Source organism: Podarcis liolepis, assembly GCF_965112155.1.
Source record: "Podarcis liolepis genome assembly, chromosome: 1".
Classification (NCBI taxonomy): Eukaryota; Metazoa; Chordata; class Lepidosauria; order Squamata; family Lacertidae; genus Podarcis; species Podarcis liolepis.
In genome coordinates this window covers 124295293-124311582 of record NC_139554.1, presented here as the reverse complement: position 1 = coordinate 124311582, position 16290 = coordinate 124295293, and the positions used below count along the sequence as shown (strand labels likewise).

At 44.7% G+C, this 16290-nt stretch overlaps 1 protein-coding gene across 7 annotated transcripts in view; it reads right to left on the bottom strand.

The window, feature by feature from the left end:
- TMEM237 (transmembrane protein 237) overlaps positions 1–12411 on the bottom strand; it is a 30441-nt gene extending 18030 nt beyond the window's left edge. The window contains exons 1-6 of one of the 7 annotated variants that reach the window (XR_014518116.1): positions 12199–12411; positions 8202–8233; positions 7850–7860; positions 6920–6976; positions 3763–3789; positions 1751–1864 (exon numbers count right to left, since the gene is read on the bottom strand). Coding sequence is in view for 5 of the 7 variants with exons in the window: in XM_083469828.1 (XP_083325954.1) it covers positions 1751–1864; positions 3763–3789; positions 6920–6976; positions 7850–7860; positions 8202–8233; positions 12199–12219 (262 nt within the window). In the remaining 2 variants the exon portion in view is untranslated. Of the gene's footprint in view, positions 1–1750; positions 1865–3762; positions 3790–6919; positions 6977–7849; positions 7861–8201; positions 8234–8844; positions 9184–12198 lie in introns of those variants that run through there. The other 6 variants (XR_014518117.1, XM_083469828.1, XM_083469829.1 and 3 more) reach the window with 6 other exon arrangements.
- Between the last annotated feature and the right edge of the window lie 3879 nt (positions 12412–16290).

Below are 16290 nucleotides of genomic sequence, written 5' to 3'. Positions count from 1 at the left end.
AATTTGATTATCTGCTTCCTTTACTCCAAAGAGCTCAAGGTAATGCACACTGTTCTCCTGTGCCCCCATTTCCTCCTCACAATAACCTTGTAAGAATGCTTAGGCTGAGAGAGATTTTCATGGCTGGGTCTTCCCGGTCCACATCTAACACACTAATGTTTCGGGGTCTTCGCTGCGAGATCACATTCACCCAGTGCTATACCAGCTGCACTGGCTCCCAGTGGAGTACAGGATCAGGTTTAAGGTGCTGGTTCTAACCTTTAAAGCCCTATACGGCCTAGGACCCTCGTACCTACGGGACCACCTCTCCTGGTATGTCCCACAGAGAAACTTACGGTCTTCAAATAAAAACATCTTGAAGGTCCCAGGCCACAGAGGTTAGGCTGGCCTCAACTAGAGCCAGGACTTTTTCGGCTGTGGCTCCGATCTGGTGGAACACTCTGTCACAAGAGACTAGGGCCCTGTAGGACTTGACATCTTTCCGCAGGGCCTGCAAGACAGAGCTGTTCCACCAGGCCTTTGGCCAGGGCACAGCCTGACTCCCTCCCTCGGCAATCTTCGCGGAGCTCTGGCCCAATGGTTGCCAGTGGCTTGATTTGAATTAATTTTATAACAAATGATTTTAGAGTGTTGTGTTGTGTTGTACTTTTGCACTGATTTATTGTTGTTAGCCGCCCTGAGCCCGGCTTCGGCTGGGGAGGGCGGGATATAAATAAAATTTATTATTTTTATTATTATTATTAATCACTACGTCACATTCTCTCTCTAGATACAAATACTGTAAAAACAATTTATAATCCAATGCTAAAATAAAGTCATATTTACTTGATGTGTGCTTCATGATAAGATTCCCAGTTTAGTACCATTTTGTTTTACCAGAGTCATGAGCGCAATAGGCACTCCCAGTATACCTGAAGAAGCGTCTCCACCCTCATCGTTCAGCCCAGACACTGAGGTCCAGCTCCGAGGGCCTTCTGGCGGTTCCCTCTTTGCAAGAAGCAAGGTTACAGGGAACCAGGCAGAGGGCCTTCTCAGTAGTGGCACCCGTCCTGTGGAATGCCCTCCCATCAGATGTACCCGGCTCTTCCTCCAAAGAACTCAGAGCTGCATTTGAGCATCTCCATAGCCCCAAGACTGAAAAATGCTCAAAGCCGTCCAAGCAAGCATTATGGCTGAGTTGGGATTTCAACTTGAATTTTCTATGACCAGCCACAGAACCACAGTGACTTATATTCTCTGCCAGTTCCCCTACACCACCTGCCATTCTCTCCTTCTGTCTTTTTCAGTTCTATTAGGTAAAGGTGAAGGGACCCCTGACCATTAGGTCCAGTCGTGGCCGACTTTGGGGTTGCGGCGCTCATCTCGCTTTACTGGCCGTGGGAGCCGGCGTACAGCTTCCGGGTCATGTGGCCAGCATGACTAAGCCACTTCTGGCGAACCAGAGCAGCGCACGGAAATGCCGTTTACCTTCCTGCCGGAGCGGTTCCTATTTATCTACTTGCACTTTGACATGCTTTCGTACTGCTAAGTTGGCAGGAGCAGGGACCGAGCAACGGGAGCTCACCTTGTTGCGGGGATTCGAACCACCGACCTTCTGATCGGCAAGTCCTAGGCTCTGTGGATTAACCCACAGCGCCACCCGCGTCCCTTTCAGTTCTATTAGCATCTTTTTTTAAAAAAGAAATCATACGCATCAGGGACATTTTACACTACTACAGAAATCTTAAAGAGATGGCAGTTCTCCGTATACCTGTAGGCACCTTCTTTTTCTTCCGTTTCCTCTGAGGTGGTACATCCTGGGCTTCAGATGTCAGGGGCTCACTGCCTTCAGATGGCGGGCGGACAGCTTCTTGAACAACACCATCTAAAAAGCAGGATCAAACAGTGACGTCAATCAACACCTTAAACACTTCCTTGATCTTCTTGTTTTGACTGTAAGCATTTATCTTCTACCTATTGCATAATTATCTAAACAGTTCATGGGAACACTTACCACCTGACTGGGTTTTTAACAGGTGCATGTGGACCTAAATATGTCCGTAACATTTTCTTAGGCTTACACATTAGATCAGGGTTTCCAAAACTTGGGTCTCTAGCCATTTTTGGACTGCAGTTCCTGTTTTGGTTCTGGACAGTCAAGAGTTAGCACTCCAGAAGCGTTCTGATTCACTGAAGAAGAAGAGTTTGGATTTGATATCCCGCCTTTCACTCCCTTTAAGGAGTCTCAAAGCGGCTAACATTCTCCTTTCCCTTCCTCCCCCACAACAAACACTCTGTGAGGTGAGTGGGGCTGAGAGACTTCAGAGAAGTGTGACTGGCCCAAGGTCACCCAGCAGCTGCATGTGGAGGAGCAGGGACACGAACCCGGTTCCCCAGATTGCAAGACTACCGCTCTTAACCACTACGCCACACTGGGTGCATTGCCCACGGGACCCGGGCATTTTCCTTTGATCTGTGCTCTGCGGGGGCTGAGCTTTTTCTGGAGAGCAGTCTGTCTGAGAATGTGAGCAAGGTAGTTTCATTCTTGTTAGAGACAGAAAGCTGCAAGCATGCAGCTAGATTCTGTAGGTTTTTTCTTTTCTGTTTGTTATGCTTCTAAATAAAGAGTGTTAGAATAGAAGCACTGGTGTCGAGCTGAGTTATTGAAGACACCACGTCGACACAGACAAGCCATTTTACACTGCGTGTGAACTCTGCTATTATCCGGCAACTGAGAAGAGTGGCAGCGCGTGAGTGGAAGCGTGTGGGCGCCATTGGAATTTGTCAGAGTAGCAATAAATCAAACCTATTGCAGGGCCGTTGCAGCAGACTCGGTGGGTCAAAGGATTTACGACCCACAAACTTTAACAGTCCCCATCATCACTGACCACTGGTCCTGCTAGCTAGGGATGGTGGGAGTTGTAGTCCAAAAACAGTTGGAGATCCACATTTGGGAAACCCTGCATTAGAGCTTCTAAGGGGGACTGAAGCAATTGATGTCTTGTGAATGGGTTTAAGGAAGTGACAGGGTGCATTGCAACTGTGGTGTGTGATTCCTACTAGAGCTGCCCGAGTTGAAATCCTAACAATGAGATTTGTGAGACCGGCAGAGGAAAATAGTTTTCGCAGGCAAGATTTTCACCCCAAACCAAGGGGGGCATAACTCTATTTTGCAGTGCAGCTACCTATAATAGCCCAATGGATCTTTCTCCATTGCAAAAGTGCCCTTTGGAGAGGATACATTGCAGCACAGGGTGGAGGAAGAAGGAAAGAGCATAGCATTTTCCCTGCCAACCATTTGCAGCGTAATGTTTGATTATATTCTTGAGAGGGAAAATAATTATGTACCAATTTACAAATGAAGCCAGTCGGAAGCACGTTTGATGGAAAGTCCACGAAGCCACTATGAAGAGGTTATTTTACAAACGTAATGTGCATTCACATTTTGTATTTTTCTGTTGTGAACCGCCCTGTGATCTTTAGCCGAAGGATGGTATACAAATTTAAATAATAATAATGTGAATAAATTTAAAATCAGCATTTAGCTCTGGTCCGAGTAAAGTAATTTGTATGTTTGGAATATCGTAACGCTCCATATAATCTGTCAAATTGCTGTCCAGCTCTTTGCATTTCTACTCAGAAGAATCCTGCTGAGTTTAACAGTGCTTATGAACACAATACGGCAATTAAAAAGGCATATTTTTAAAAGTAATGGTCTTATTGTTCAACGTATGAACAATGGGTGAGAAAAAAAGACTCAAAAGCAGACGCAGTATGACTCACTGTCTAGTTCCAAGTGACCGAGATGCTCTGAAAGGACAAAAATAAGAGAAAGTGGGGGCGGGGGGGGGGGAGAGATCCCAGTTATTTCACGACTCTGCCAGGATATACTGTTCTACACAAAAATTAGAAGATTACAGGCAATCTAGGTCAGTAGATATTAGACAGATTCCAAGTACAGTGCTACCTCGGGTTACATACGCTTCAGGTTACAGGCTCCGCTAACCCAGAAATAGTACCTCGGGTTAAGAACTTTGCTTCAGGATGAGAACAGAAATTGTGCTCCAGCGGCACGGCAGCAGCGGGAGGCCCCATTAGCTAAAGTGGTGCTTCAGGTTAAGAACAGTTTCAGGTTAAGAACAGACCTCCGGAATGAATTAAGTACTTAACCTGAGGTACCACTGTAGTGGACGCAGGTGACGCTGTGGGTTAAACCACAGAGCCTAGGACTTGCCAATCAGAAGGTTGGCGGTTCGAATCCCCACAACGGGGTGAGCTCCCGTTGCTCTGTCCCAGCTCCTGCCCACCTAGCAGTTCAAAAGCACGTCAAAGTGCAAGTAGATAAATAGATGCCGCTCTGGCGGGAAGGTAAAAGTCGTTTCCGTGTGCTGCTCTGGTTCGCCAGAAGCGGCTTAGTCATGCTGGCCACATGACCCGGAAGCTGTACGCCAGCTCCCTTGGCCAATAAAGCAAGATGAGTGCCGCAACCCCAGAGTCGGTCACGACTGGACCTAGTGGTTAGGGGTCCCTTTACCTTTGCCACTGTAGTACACAGCCACACAAGAGGTACTGTACCTCACAAACCCTCAGCTGGAAGTGTAACAGTCAGAACTGGTGAGATCTAGGTGAACAGATCTGGATATAGCACTCTTTACCCTATATTCATATTATACTTGGTATAAAAGGCCTGTAAGTCCCCAAGACCTGACTGCTGGCCTATGATAAAAATCCTTCTGTTTCCACCGCCAAACCTATCAGGGGAGAATTTGCAACAGTTTGGCACCATTTGTGAGAGAATTGGAGAATTTCAGATTTTTGCTCTAATTGTGACCCCGGGGCTTAGAAAATTTTTTTCCCACAGGTTTTGTCTTCGATGGCTGATTTCATTTCCTATGACAAAAAGGCTTCTGTTTCCACCACCAAACCTTTCAGGGGAGAATTTGCAACAGTTTGGCACCATTTTTGAGTGAATTGGAGAATTTCAGATTTTTGCTGAAATTGTGACCCCGGGGCTTAGAAATTTTTTTTTTCACAGGTAAAGTTGTCGAGGGCTGATTTCATTTCCTATGATAAAAAGGCTTCTGTTTCCACCGCCAAACCTTTCAGGGGAGAATTTGCAACAGTTTGGCACCATTTGTGAGAGAATTGGAGAATTTCATATTTTTGCTCTAATTGTGACCCCGGGGCTTAGAAAAATTTTTTTTCACAGGTTTTGTCTTCGATGGCTGATTTCATTTCCTATGACAAAAAGGCTTCTGTTTCCACCACCAAACCTTTCAGGGGAGAATTTGCAACAGTTTGGCGATTCTAGCTTGCTCAGCATGTTACATGATGCTGGAATTTTCTGTCAAGAACACCAAGGCCTGGTTTGCACGTAACACCAAGCCAAACTATGCCTTAGGATGAACATACAAGTGTGCTGATGCATATTCAGTGGTACCTCGGGTTAAGAACTTAATTCGTTCTGGAGGTCCGTTCTTAACCTGAAACTGTTCTTAACCTGAAGCACCACTAATGGGGCCTCCCGCTGCCGCCGGAGCACGATTTCTGTTCTCATCCTGAAGCAAAGTTCTTAACCCGAGGTATTATTTCTGGATTAGCGGAGTCTGTAACCTGAAGCGTCTGTAACCTGAAGCATCTGTAACCCGAGGTACCACTGTATAGAAAAGCTCATGGTTTGTTTTGATTCAGAACAAAACAAACCACAATCCTGGGTTTACGTACAACAATAAGCCAAATCATAGTTTAAATCCTGGTAGCACAGCAGGAATGTGGGAAGAGCAAAACACAAACAATTTTCTAAATATGCACCAGCATGCTTGCTTGTTCAGGTTGAGCATTACTTGTGAACCGAGCCAAAGTCCATTGTTTAACCAAGATTGAAGACTGCATCACACTCTCTGAACAAGACAGATTATTTTAGCTAGCCTAGGTTGCAATTGGTAAAATTAACCTGGTCTGTGAGGAGATACATGTTTGTTTTCACTGTGGAAGTAACTGGTTTAATTTAAAGATAATTCGGATAGTATCATGTGCACTCCATACGTACAAAAAGGCTCAAAAAGGAAACTGTAAATAAATTGTGAAGCATATCACCCAAGAAAATTGTGAAGAATATCACCCAAGAAATCACTCAAGATATCCCTCAAGTAATTAAGGAACAAAAGAAGAAAAGGCACACTAGCCTGGGAACTTCCTCTCTGCCCAGAACATTGGAGGCTATACACCACACCCCCTCAACAGTATTTATAGGAACTCAAACACTGAGATCCTGCTCTGTTCCAGTAACAAGAAGCCGAAAGCACCAGCCTGAAGATGACGAGTGAGACCTCGTCGAAACGTCGCCTAGACACCCCAACTTTTACACGGGAAGACACCCGAGGACACCAAAACCTGCATTCCTGTACCCGTGAAAATCTACGAAAGCATATATATATATATATATATATACACACACACACACACACACACACACACACAAAATGAGTATAGAAAGAATTCAATGACTGTGCAAATAGTTGACTTGATGCTTTACCTGAATCTGTAACTGCATTCAGAGACCATGATTTGCTCTGGAATGACTCCCCTCAGTTGCTTTTACACATAATACTTGCTTAACTGTTTTAATAAACCTGGAGCTGCTTCTATCCATTGAATGGTGTCTGGCTGTATTAGTTTTTATTTATTTGCTATTACATTTACACTCCACCCTTCCACCCAAAGGAGCCCAGGATAGCAGATAGTAGATTCTTCAAGGTAGATAATTCATGAAGATGGGAGTTCCTACTAAATTTGCAGAGCTCAGATTAGCATAATCCTAGCTAACTAGCCATGCTTAAATTATGCTGCCTGTGAAACTGTATGCACTGCAATGGCCAGTAGTCTATATGCTGTTCATCTAAAATCCACTGTACTGTTCTCAATCAAAACAGCCTCTTACCTAGAGAGCTTTTCCCCTTGGCCTTTTTCTTTTTTTGGCGACCAAGAGGAATTTCATCTGGAGTAAACAAAACAAAACAAAAACACCAAATAATTTGTTAGATATCTGAGACAAGGCACAATAATAGTCATACCCAGCATTTGCATAACATCATTTGGGGCATTCAAAGGGGTTCAGATGCATTATCTAGCTGTAAACCTTAAAGGTAAAGGTAAAGGGACCCCTGACCGTTAGGTCCAGTCGTGGCCGACTCTGGGGTTGCGGCACTCATCTCGCTTTATTGGCCGAGGGAGCCGGCGTACAGCTTCCGGGTCATGTGGCCAGCATGACTAAGCCGCTTCTGGCGAACCAGAGCAGCGCATGGAAACGCCATTTACCTTCCCGCTGGAGCGGTACCTATTTATCTACATGCACTTTGAGGTGCTTTTGAACTGTTAGGTGGGCAGGAGTAGGGACCGAACAACGGGAGCTCACCCCGTTGCAGGGATTCGAACCGCCGACCTTCTGATTGGCAAGCCCTAGGCTCTGTGGTTTAACCCACAGCACCACCCGCGTCCCTGCTGTAAACCTTATAACCATCCTAAAGATCATTTGGGCTAGAACATCCTATCTGTTTTTCCATGTTCTACTCCAGGAGATTCTTTTCTTTAAAAAAACAACAACCTGCAACCATTTTAATTACTCAACAGTTACTATCATTTCTGCAGCAGTATTAAATTACTGTCCCACTGAACTCAGCATTAACACTATAGCAACATCTGTGATTATTCCAGCACAGATTTCTGCACCCTCCAACCAGATGTCAGAAGGCAAAAGTTTTTTTTTAAAAAAAAATCTAAGCAAAACCTATCCAACTTATAACCACAGAACATTTACACAATAAAGAGTTTTGTGCAAATAATCTAGCTGTTTAATAATAAATTAACTCACCTTGGTTTCCACTTCACAGCAAAGCAAGTTGTCAAAGAAGTTAGGAGGAAATATAAAAGAAAGAGTACTATTAACTTCAGAACAGATGGCAACCCAAAACTGTTTAAATTCTCCCACCTAACAGGTATGGCTCATAGCTGTCAACGTTTCCCTTTTTTAAAGGGAATTCCCTTATTCCGAATAGGATTCCTCGCAAGAAAAGGGAAAAGTTGACAGCTATGGTATGGGTGTAACATTTACGGTAGATAGCAAGAAGCTCATGGGCCTTTGGACTAGCGGGAATTTCTAGCTTTCCTTGAGAGTTTTTATTTTTACGATCCAATTTCCCCAGCAGTTAATCATTTAATCTTACCTTGGCACTGGGGGGAGAACCCGCGGTGGACACTGAAATAAAAACATAAATATATTTATATTAAAAACAGCTGCTCTCTTAACACATATCCAGCACAATGTAACCGATGAAGCAATATGTGATAGCTACAGCCAGGCCATCACACATTTACTGAGATGCAAGCATACATCATCGCTTTTAAAATCACTGCCTAGTAGTTTACTACTGTTGTTTATTAATTTCAATCTTGTCTTTCTACCACAAGAAACAACAAGGCACTTTATAGAATCTTCGATACAAAATACAGAAGAAGCCAAAACTAAATACATAAATGAGACAGCAGTTAAGACACAATTTCCAAACTGGAGCAAATGTTACAGTAAATTCACAGCCGTAAACAGATTTACTCCAAAACACATCTATCTGGTGGGTCTTAACCCCAAGTAAGAGTATCTAGGACATAAGTATCAATATACTAGAATATTATATTCTAGTATATTATCAGGTATACAGTATACCTGATAATCTCAGTGACACAGCTTAAGAATCAGATCTGTTATTACATTAACTGAAGCAAAGGAAAAACAAGTTTTTTTTAAAAAAATCAGATAAGGTCTTTATCTCAATAAATAGCCTAAGAATAACAACTCAAAATAAAACTTACCACTTGCTTCTTCCCCATGTCATTTAAAGTGAGATTTCATGCAACAGACACAAAACAATCTCCTACACCAACAATGACCTGTGTTAATACTGTACTAAAAATATCCAACATCCAGGATTAGCTGGAAGTGAACCATTGCCCCACATGACTGAGGGCATGACAACTTTAATTTCATTAAAGTTGTTTTGTTGGTGATGCCAAATAGCATCTTATTATTTCAAATTTAACTTGATCCCATCTCTCTAAAGCAACGTTCTGCAACGCTAATCTCAGCGTAATTTGTAGGCGTAAAAGTGGCAGAACTGGATTTAGGCCTCTTTTTTTTTTGCTCCAAGGGCTTTTTAATTCTGACCTGAATTAACGGCATGTTAGTTTCCGTATTGAAAACCGAAAAACATGACTCACCTGCACTGAATTTACCAGCGCAGATTTATAAACAAGCACCTAGATCCTCAAATTACTCCAGCAGTGTAAGTGCAACTGAAACTAAAAGGGGCTTACAGTAAGACTATTGGCACGGCTACTAAATGGATTTATAACAGTGTGCAGTGCTCTTAACAGATAGAGGTGGGCATTAAGGTTTCAATTATTCGGTACACCTATTTGGATAGATTGATTTCCTTCTGAGTAAATATGCATAGGATTGGGCTGCAACTGACAAAAGGGGGGTGGAAACATAATATATGGTTGTTGCAAGATGTAGTAAGATAAACTGCAGGATAAATGAGGGTGAAGAAGAGGTGCTTTGAAAATGCGGACAAATTTCCCTCGGCTGTCACTATGATTTTAAGTACAGTGGCTGTGCAAACAGAAAAAGTGTGTATCACCCGGGCATTACTCTTTAATTTTCCAAGAGGTCAAAAGGTATGGGACACTGGCGAGAATCTGGACTCGGAGTGGAGACACAAGTTCAGATCACTTACTCAGCTGTGAAGCTCACTGGGTCACCTTAGGCCAGCCACGATCTCTCAGCCTAACCTATTTTACAGGGTTTTTTGGAGGGTAAAAACTGGATAAAACATGCTGATCACCTCAAACCCCCTTTGGAGGAAAAGGTAAGATATATATATATATATATACGCAACCTGTCTGTTAGACTTATAAACCACTTCACAACCAGAAATGACCAAAGCGGTGTCCAAAGGAATAAATAAAACAAAGCTGTTCTAGAGTAGCATCATTGGCCCACTTATGACCACGAAGTCTGAGGAGAAAAACGGAAGGGGAGAATTGTCCCTCAAAAAATAAAACCACAAAACCGACACTAAAGACACTTGTCAAGAAGCATGCTATCCCAAGGGGCTTCTCTGAGTGAGTCTTCCAAGAATCTGGTTTAAACAGCAGATTAGGGATACGATATACAGTGGTAACTCGGGTTAAGTACTTAATTCATTCCGGAGGTCCGTTCTTAACCTGAAACTGTTCTTAACCTGAAGTACCACTTTAGCTAATGGTGCCTCCTGCTACCACCGCGCCATCGGAGCACGATTTCTGTTCTCATTCTGAAGCAAAGTTCTTAACCTGAAGCACTATTTCTGGGTTAGCAGAGTCTGTAACCTGAAGCGTATGTGACCTGAAGCGTATGTAACCCGAGGTACCACTGTACTAAGGTTACCAGACATCCCCATTTCCCAGGAACAGTCCCCGGATTTACAAATCAGTCCCCACTGAGTTGAAAAGTGTCCCTGGATTCACTGAAAAACATCTGGTAACCTTACGATATACAGTGGTACCTCTGGATGCAAATGGGATCTGTTTCGGAGCCCCATTCGCATCCAGAAGCGAACGCAATCCGCATCCGCACATGTCGCAATTTGCCGCTTTTGCGCATGACATCATTTTGACCATCTGCACATGCAGCGAAACCCGGAAGTAACACAATCCGTTACTTTTGGGTCACCACAGCACACAACCCAAAAATACTTATCCCGAAGCTACTTCAACCTGAGGTATGACTGTACATGCATATCATATACAGTGGTACCTGTGGTTACGAACTTAATTCGTTCCGGAGGTTCGTTCTTACCCTGAAACTGTTTTTAACATGAGGCGCCATTAGCGAAAGCGTGACTCTCACTGCACGTGCGCCTCTGGCACGCAATTCCCGCTCGCATCCCAGGGCAAAGTTTGCAACCAAGAGGAACTACTTCCAGGTTAGCGCAGCTCGTAACCCGACGCAGGCGCAACCAGAAGCGTTCGTATCCAGAGGTATCACTGTATGCACACACGTATGCGTTGCAGGGGGTTGGTCTAAATGACCGTCAAGGTCCCTTTCCAACTCTACAATTCTGATTCTATGAACCGCAGCATCAAATGAGGACTTGCACGCATGGGTGTACAGTGGTATCTCTGGATGCGAACAGGATCTGTTCCGCAGCCCCGTTCACATAGAGCGTAAGCCGCAACTGCCCATGTGCGGGTCACGATTCGCTGCTTCCGCACGTGTGTGATGTCATTTTGACCGTCTGCGCATGCGCGAGCGGCGAAACCCGGAAGCAACATGCTCTGCTACTTCCGGGTCACCGCAGAGCGCAAACCAAAAATACTTATCCTGAAGCGTATTTATCCTGAGGTATGACTGTACTTCCAGATTAGCACAGCTCATAACCTGACGCGGGCGCAACCAGAAGCGTTCGTATCCAGAGGTATGCACACATGCATGCATTGCAGGGGGTTGGTCTAGATGACCGCCAAGGTCCCTTTGCATTTCTACAATTCTGATTCTATGAACCGCAGCATCAAATACACGCATGGGTGTATTGTATTAACATATTGGCACGCAGAGACATCTGCTGCCTCGCAGCGACAGCACACCCTCCAAGGAACTTTTATATCACATTCAGACGTTCACACAGCAAGATGACACGAGCCCAGTCTCAGTCTGCAAGTTCCCCATTCCCAAAATAAAAATAACTATTATTCATGAAATAACTTCCATTGGGTGGGTGGGTGGGGTGGGCTTGGACGACACAACCGGAGCAACTGTCCCCGGGGAAACAATGCAAAACACCACAAGTAAGAACGGATCGATCCCAAAACCGCTACAACGGAGCGCTGTCAAGAGACTAGTCCTCAAGGAACCGGTTTCGGATTGTAAAGTGATTTAGATTGTGTCCTCCTGAGGAAAAGGCTAGGCTTCAGATAGAGCAAGCCAGCCCTTCATCCTCCTGCAGAGAGAAGCGGGATTTCTCCCTCCTCCTCGCCCGCTTTTCCAGGGAGAGGGAAGGGAGCAGCTTCCCCGCCATTCGCTCCGGATTCGGGGCTTAAGCGAGAAGCGCGAAAAGGCTGAGGCAAAGCGAGAGGCGGGCGAGAGGCCCTCAGGGCGGGCTTCGCAGGCCCGTCCGTCTCCCTCACCGGGCGGGAGGAGGCCTCCATGGCGCGCCGGGCGGGCGGCGTCTGCACAGCAACAGGCCCTGAGGGCCGCGCCCGGTCGCCTAGGCGCTGGGCCGGAGACGCCGAGGGAAGAGGCGGGATGGCGGAGGAGGAGGAGGGAGCCGTTTCCGGGCGGAGAAGGGGAAGACAAGACGGAGCTCCGCCCGCCGCGGCCCCAAACGGCCCCCCGAGGGGATGTGGCTCTGCTTTTTTCGCCTCGCCGAAGCAGCGTTCGCCTTTGCCTGCCTCTCCAGGCGTCGTGTCAGAGGAAACAGATATATACATACCCTTCAAATTTTATCCCATGGAAAAGAAGGACGTCCTATTCCATCATCATCATCCTCATCCTATCCATTCCAAAGCGCCCGCCTTTCCCTACCTCGCCAGGCAGAGGGAAATTTTTATAAACATCCCCTAACATTTCTCCCATGGAAAGAGGGACGTCCTATTCCATCATCGTCATCATCATCATTACTGTATTATTATCCCACCCATCCCAAAGCACCCGCCTTTCCCTGCCTCTCCAGGTGTTCTATCAGAGGGAAAATTATATACATACCTGCCAACCTTTCTCTCATGGAAATAGAGACATCCCATTTTTTATTATTATTATTATTATTATTATTATTATTATTATTATTATTATTATCATCATCATCATCATCATCATTATTATCATTATTACACCCATTCCAAAGCATCTGCCTTTCCCTGCCTCTCCAGACGTCCTATCAGAGGGGAAATTATATACATACCCGCCAACATTTCTCCCATGGAAATTGAGACATCCCATTTATTATTATTATTATTATTATTATTATTATTATTATTATTATTACTACACCCATTCCAAAGCATCTGCCTTTCCCTGCCTCTCCAGACGTCCTATCAGAGGGGAAATTATATACATACCGGCCAACATTTCTCCCATGGAAAGAGAAAGAGTGTTATATGGTCTTGGCGGCCGCTCCCAGTCACCAGTCTAGCTGCCGCGTGAAGGTCCTGTGTGAGTGTCTGGAGGCGGTTGGAGGATGGATGGTGGCTAACAGATTGAGGTTGAATCCTGACAAGACAGAAGTACTGTTTTGGGGGGACAGGGGCCGGGCCGGTGTGGGCGATTCCCTGGTCCTGAATGGGGTAACTGTGCCCCTGAAGGACCAGGTGCACAGCCTGGGAGTCATTTTGGACTCACAGCTGTCCATGGAGGCGCAGGTTAATTCTGTGTCCAGGCTGTCTGTCTTCCAGCTCCACCTGGTACGCAGGCTGAGACCCTACCTGCCCGCAGACTGTCTTGCCAGAGTGGTGCATGCTCTAGTTATCTCCCACTTGGACTACCTCAATGCGCTCTACGTGGGGCTACCTTTGAAGGTGACTCAGAAACTGCAATTAATCCAGAAATTGGCGGCTAGACTGGTGACTGGGAGTGGCTGCCGGGACCACATAACACCGGTCTTGAAAGATCTGCTTTGGCTCCCAATACATTTCCAAGCACACTTCAAAGTGTTGGTGCTGACCTGTATAACTGAAGAAGCGTCTCCACCCCCATCGTTCAGCCTGGACACTGAGATCCAGCGCTGAGGACCTTCTGGCGGTTCCCTCATTGCGAGAAGTGAGGTTACAGGGAACCAGGCAGAGGGCCTTCTCGGTAGTGGCGCCTGCCCTCCCTTCAGATGTGAAGGAAATAAGCAGCTATCCTATCTTTAGAAGACATCTGAAGGCAGCCCTGTTTAAGGAAGTTTTTAATATTTAATACTGTATTGTTTTTAACACTCGATTGGGAGCCGCCCAGAGTGGCTGGGGAAACTCAGCCAGATGGGCAGGGTATAAATAAATTTATTATTATTATTATTATTATTACTATTACTATTACTATTACTATTATTACTATTATTACTATTATTACTATTATTACTATTATTACTATTATTATTATTAAATGTGAACCAGTATAAATCCTTGAGCATGCTTCTAATAGAGAAGTTATGGTAACCTGTTGTTTTATGAAACTGATGATTTTGAAAGTTACCCCACCCCCGGGGGTAGAAGTACAGCTAATATGTGAATTACAAAGATACAGCTCATAAGTTAGAACGTAAGTTGATACATGGTGCAAATGGCTACACGTAACACAGGTTCCCAACATGCATACTGTACTAACAAAATGTATCAGAAGTCAGAACTTTAACAAAGCGGTGAGAATCCAAATTGAATCGGCAGAAATTGCTAACGCTTTTTGCGCATGCGTACTAAACATGAAATGAGGTAGTGAATTGACTGGTGAAAATGGAAATGCTTTGTTTGAAATGTTATAAATATCACTGCCCGACCCTTGGGCGTGGTTGCAGTTTTGCAAAAAGATTCGACTGTAACCTATTGCTTTGCAATAAACAATGGACTCCTAACTCCTCTTGTCTCTGAGTTTTATTGACATAAACTCAGAAGATAAGCCGTTTTTTGCTTACAACACCCCTACCATTAACAGTTTTGTCTTTTCCTGTATGCAATGGTGTGTAACCTCTGGACAAATAAATCAGAATGATGCTCAATAAATATATGATATCATCCAACTTCCCCACAAGCGTTGTACAAATAATAAAAGAGGTTACTTAGAAGCGACTTGAGAGTTGCCACCCCTCTGCCTATGCAGGGAAAGTCAACAGAAGCAGCCAAACTGCCAGGAAGAATGGTGAGGTTAAAAAATGGCAGACAAAGAGGAGAAGACTTTTGGGGTACCACAAATTTCTGCACCCTTCACTGCTCTCCTGGCATCTGTGGACCCTAGTTGCAACTGGATTTCATTTTGTAGCTGCTGATGAGTCAAAAAGCTGGTGTAGTGGTCTCCAAATTCTGAGTGAGAACAAATTTCCTGCATCCTCGTTATTTAAAAAATGGGGTCTGCCCATTGTGAGGGCCTAGGTAGTGCCACTGGGTTTGGCTGAGTGATGTGAGCTGCTTTGCTTTTCTCCTAGCCTGAAAGTGGGGAGGTGGAAAAAGATGTGTGACAGAATAGTGGCTCTTACCAGACCTCTTGGCTTCAACTATGAACTGCCTTCCTATTCTAGAAGGGGAAGAAACAAATATGGCAGGTCAAGCCAGGTGAGGTATGGCAGTCTTCTCAGGGATGCTCTTGACTTCAGTCTTGTGGGTCCAGGCTGCAAGAAAACCATAGCCCAAGTCCCCTGCCCGAAATGCCACCTTGGCCCAGCCAGCTCAAATGATGTACTGTATTTTTCTCTCTATAGGACGCACTTTTTAGCCTCCAAAAATTAAGGGGAAATGTGTTTGCGTCCTATGGAGCGAATGCAGGCTCCTTGGGTACAGTGATAGCAATGTGAAGCCTCCGAAGCGCAGAGGGAGCGCTCCCTCCGTGCTCTGGAGGCTACGCGTTGCTTTTGCTGAAGCCTGGATTTAAAAGCTTAGGGATTTATTTATCTTTAATTTTTCCCGCAAGGTCAGTCGTCGAGGTCTAATTCTTTTTCCAATGATAAAAACCGTTCTGTTTCCACCGAAAAACCTCTCAGGGGAGCATTTGCAAGAGTTTGGCACCATTTTTGAGTAAATTGCAGAACGTCAGATTTTTGCTTAAATTGTGACCGCGCAGCTTAGGGATTTTTTCAAAGAAAGGTTTTTTGCAAGTTCAGTCGTCAAGGGCTGATTCTTTTTCCGATGATAAAAACGCTTCTGATTCCACCGAAAAACCTCTCAGGGGAGCATTTATAAGAGTTTGTCACGATTTCTGAGTAAATTGCAGAACGACAGATTTTTGCTTAAATTTTGACCGCGCGGCTTAGGGATTTTTTCAAAAAAAGGTTTTTCCGCAAGTTCAGTCGTCGAGGGCTTATTCTTTTTCCAATGATAAAAACGCTTCTGTTTCCAATGAAAAATCTCTCAGGGGAGCATTTGCAAGAGTTTGGCACCATTTTTGAGTAAATTGCAGAATGTCAGATTTTTGCTGAAATTGTGACCCCGGGGCTTAGAAATTTTTTTTTTCACAGGTTATGTCATTGAGATCTGATTTCATGTCCTATGATAAAAAGCATTCTGTTTCCACCGCCAAACATTTCAGCGGAGAAT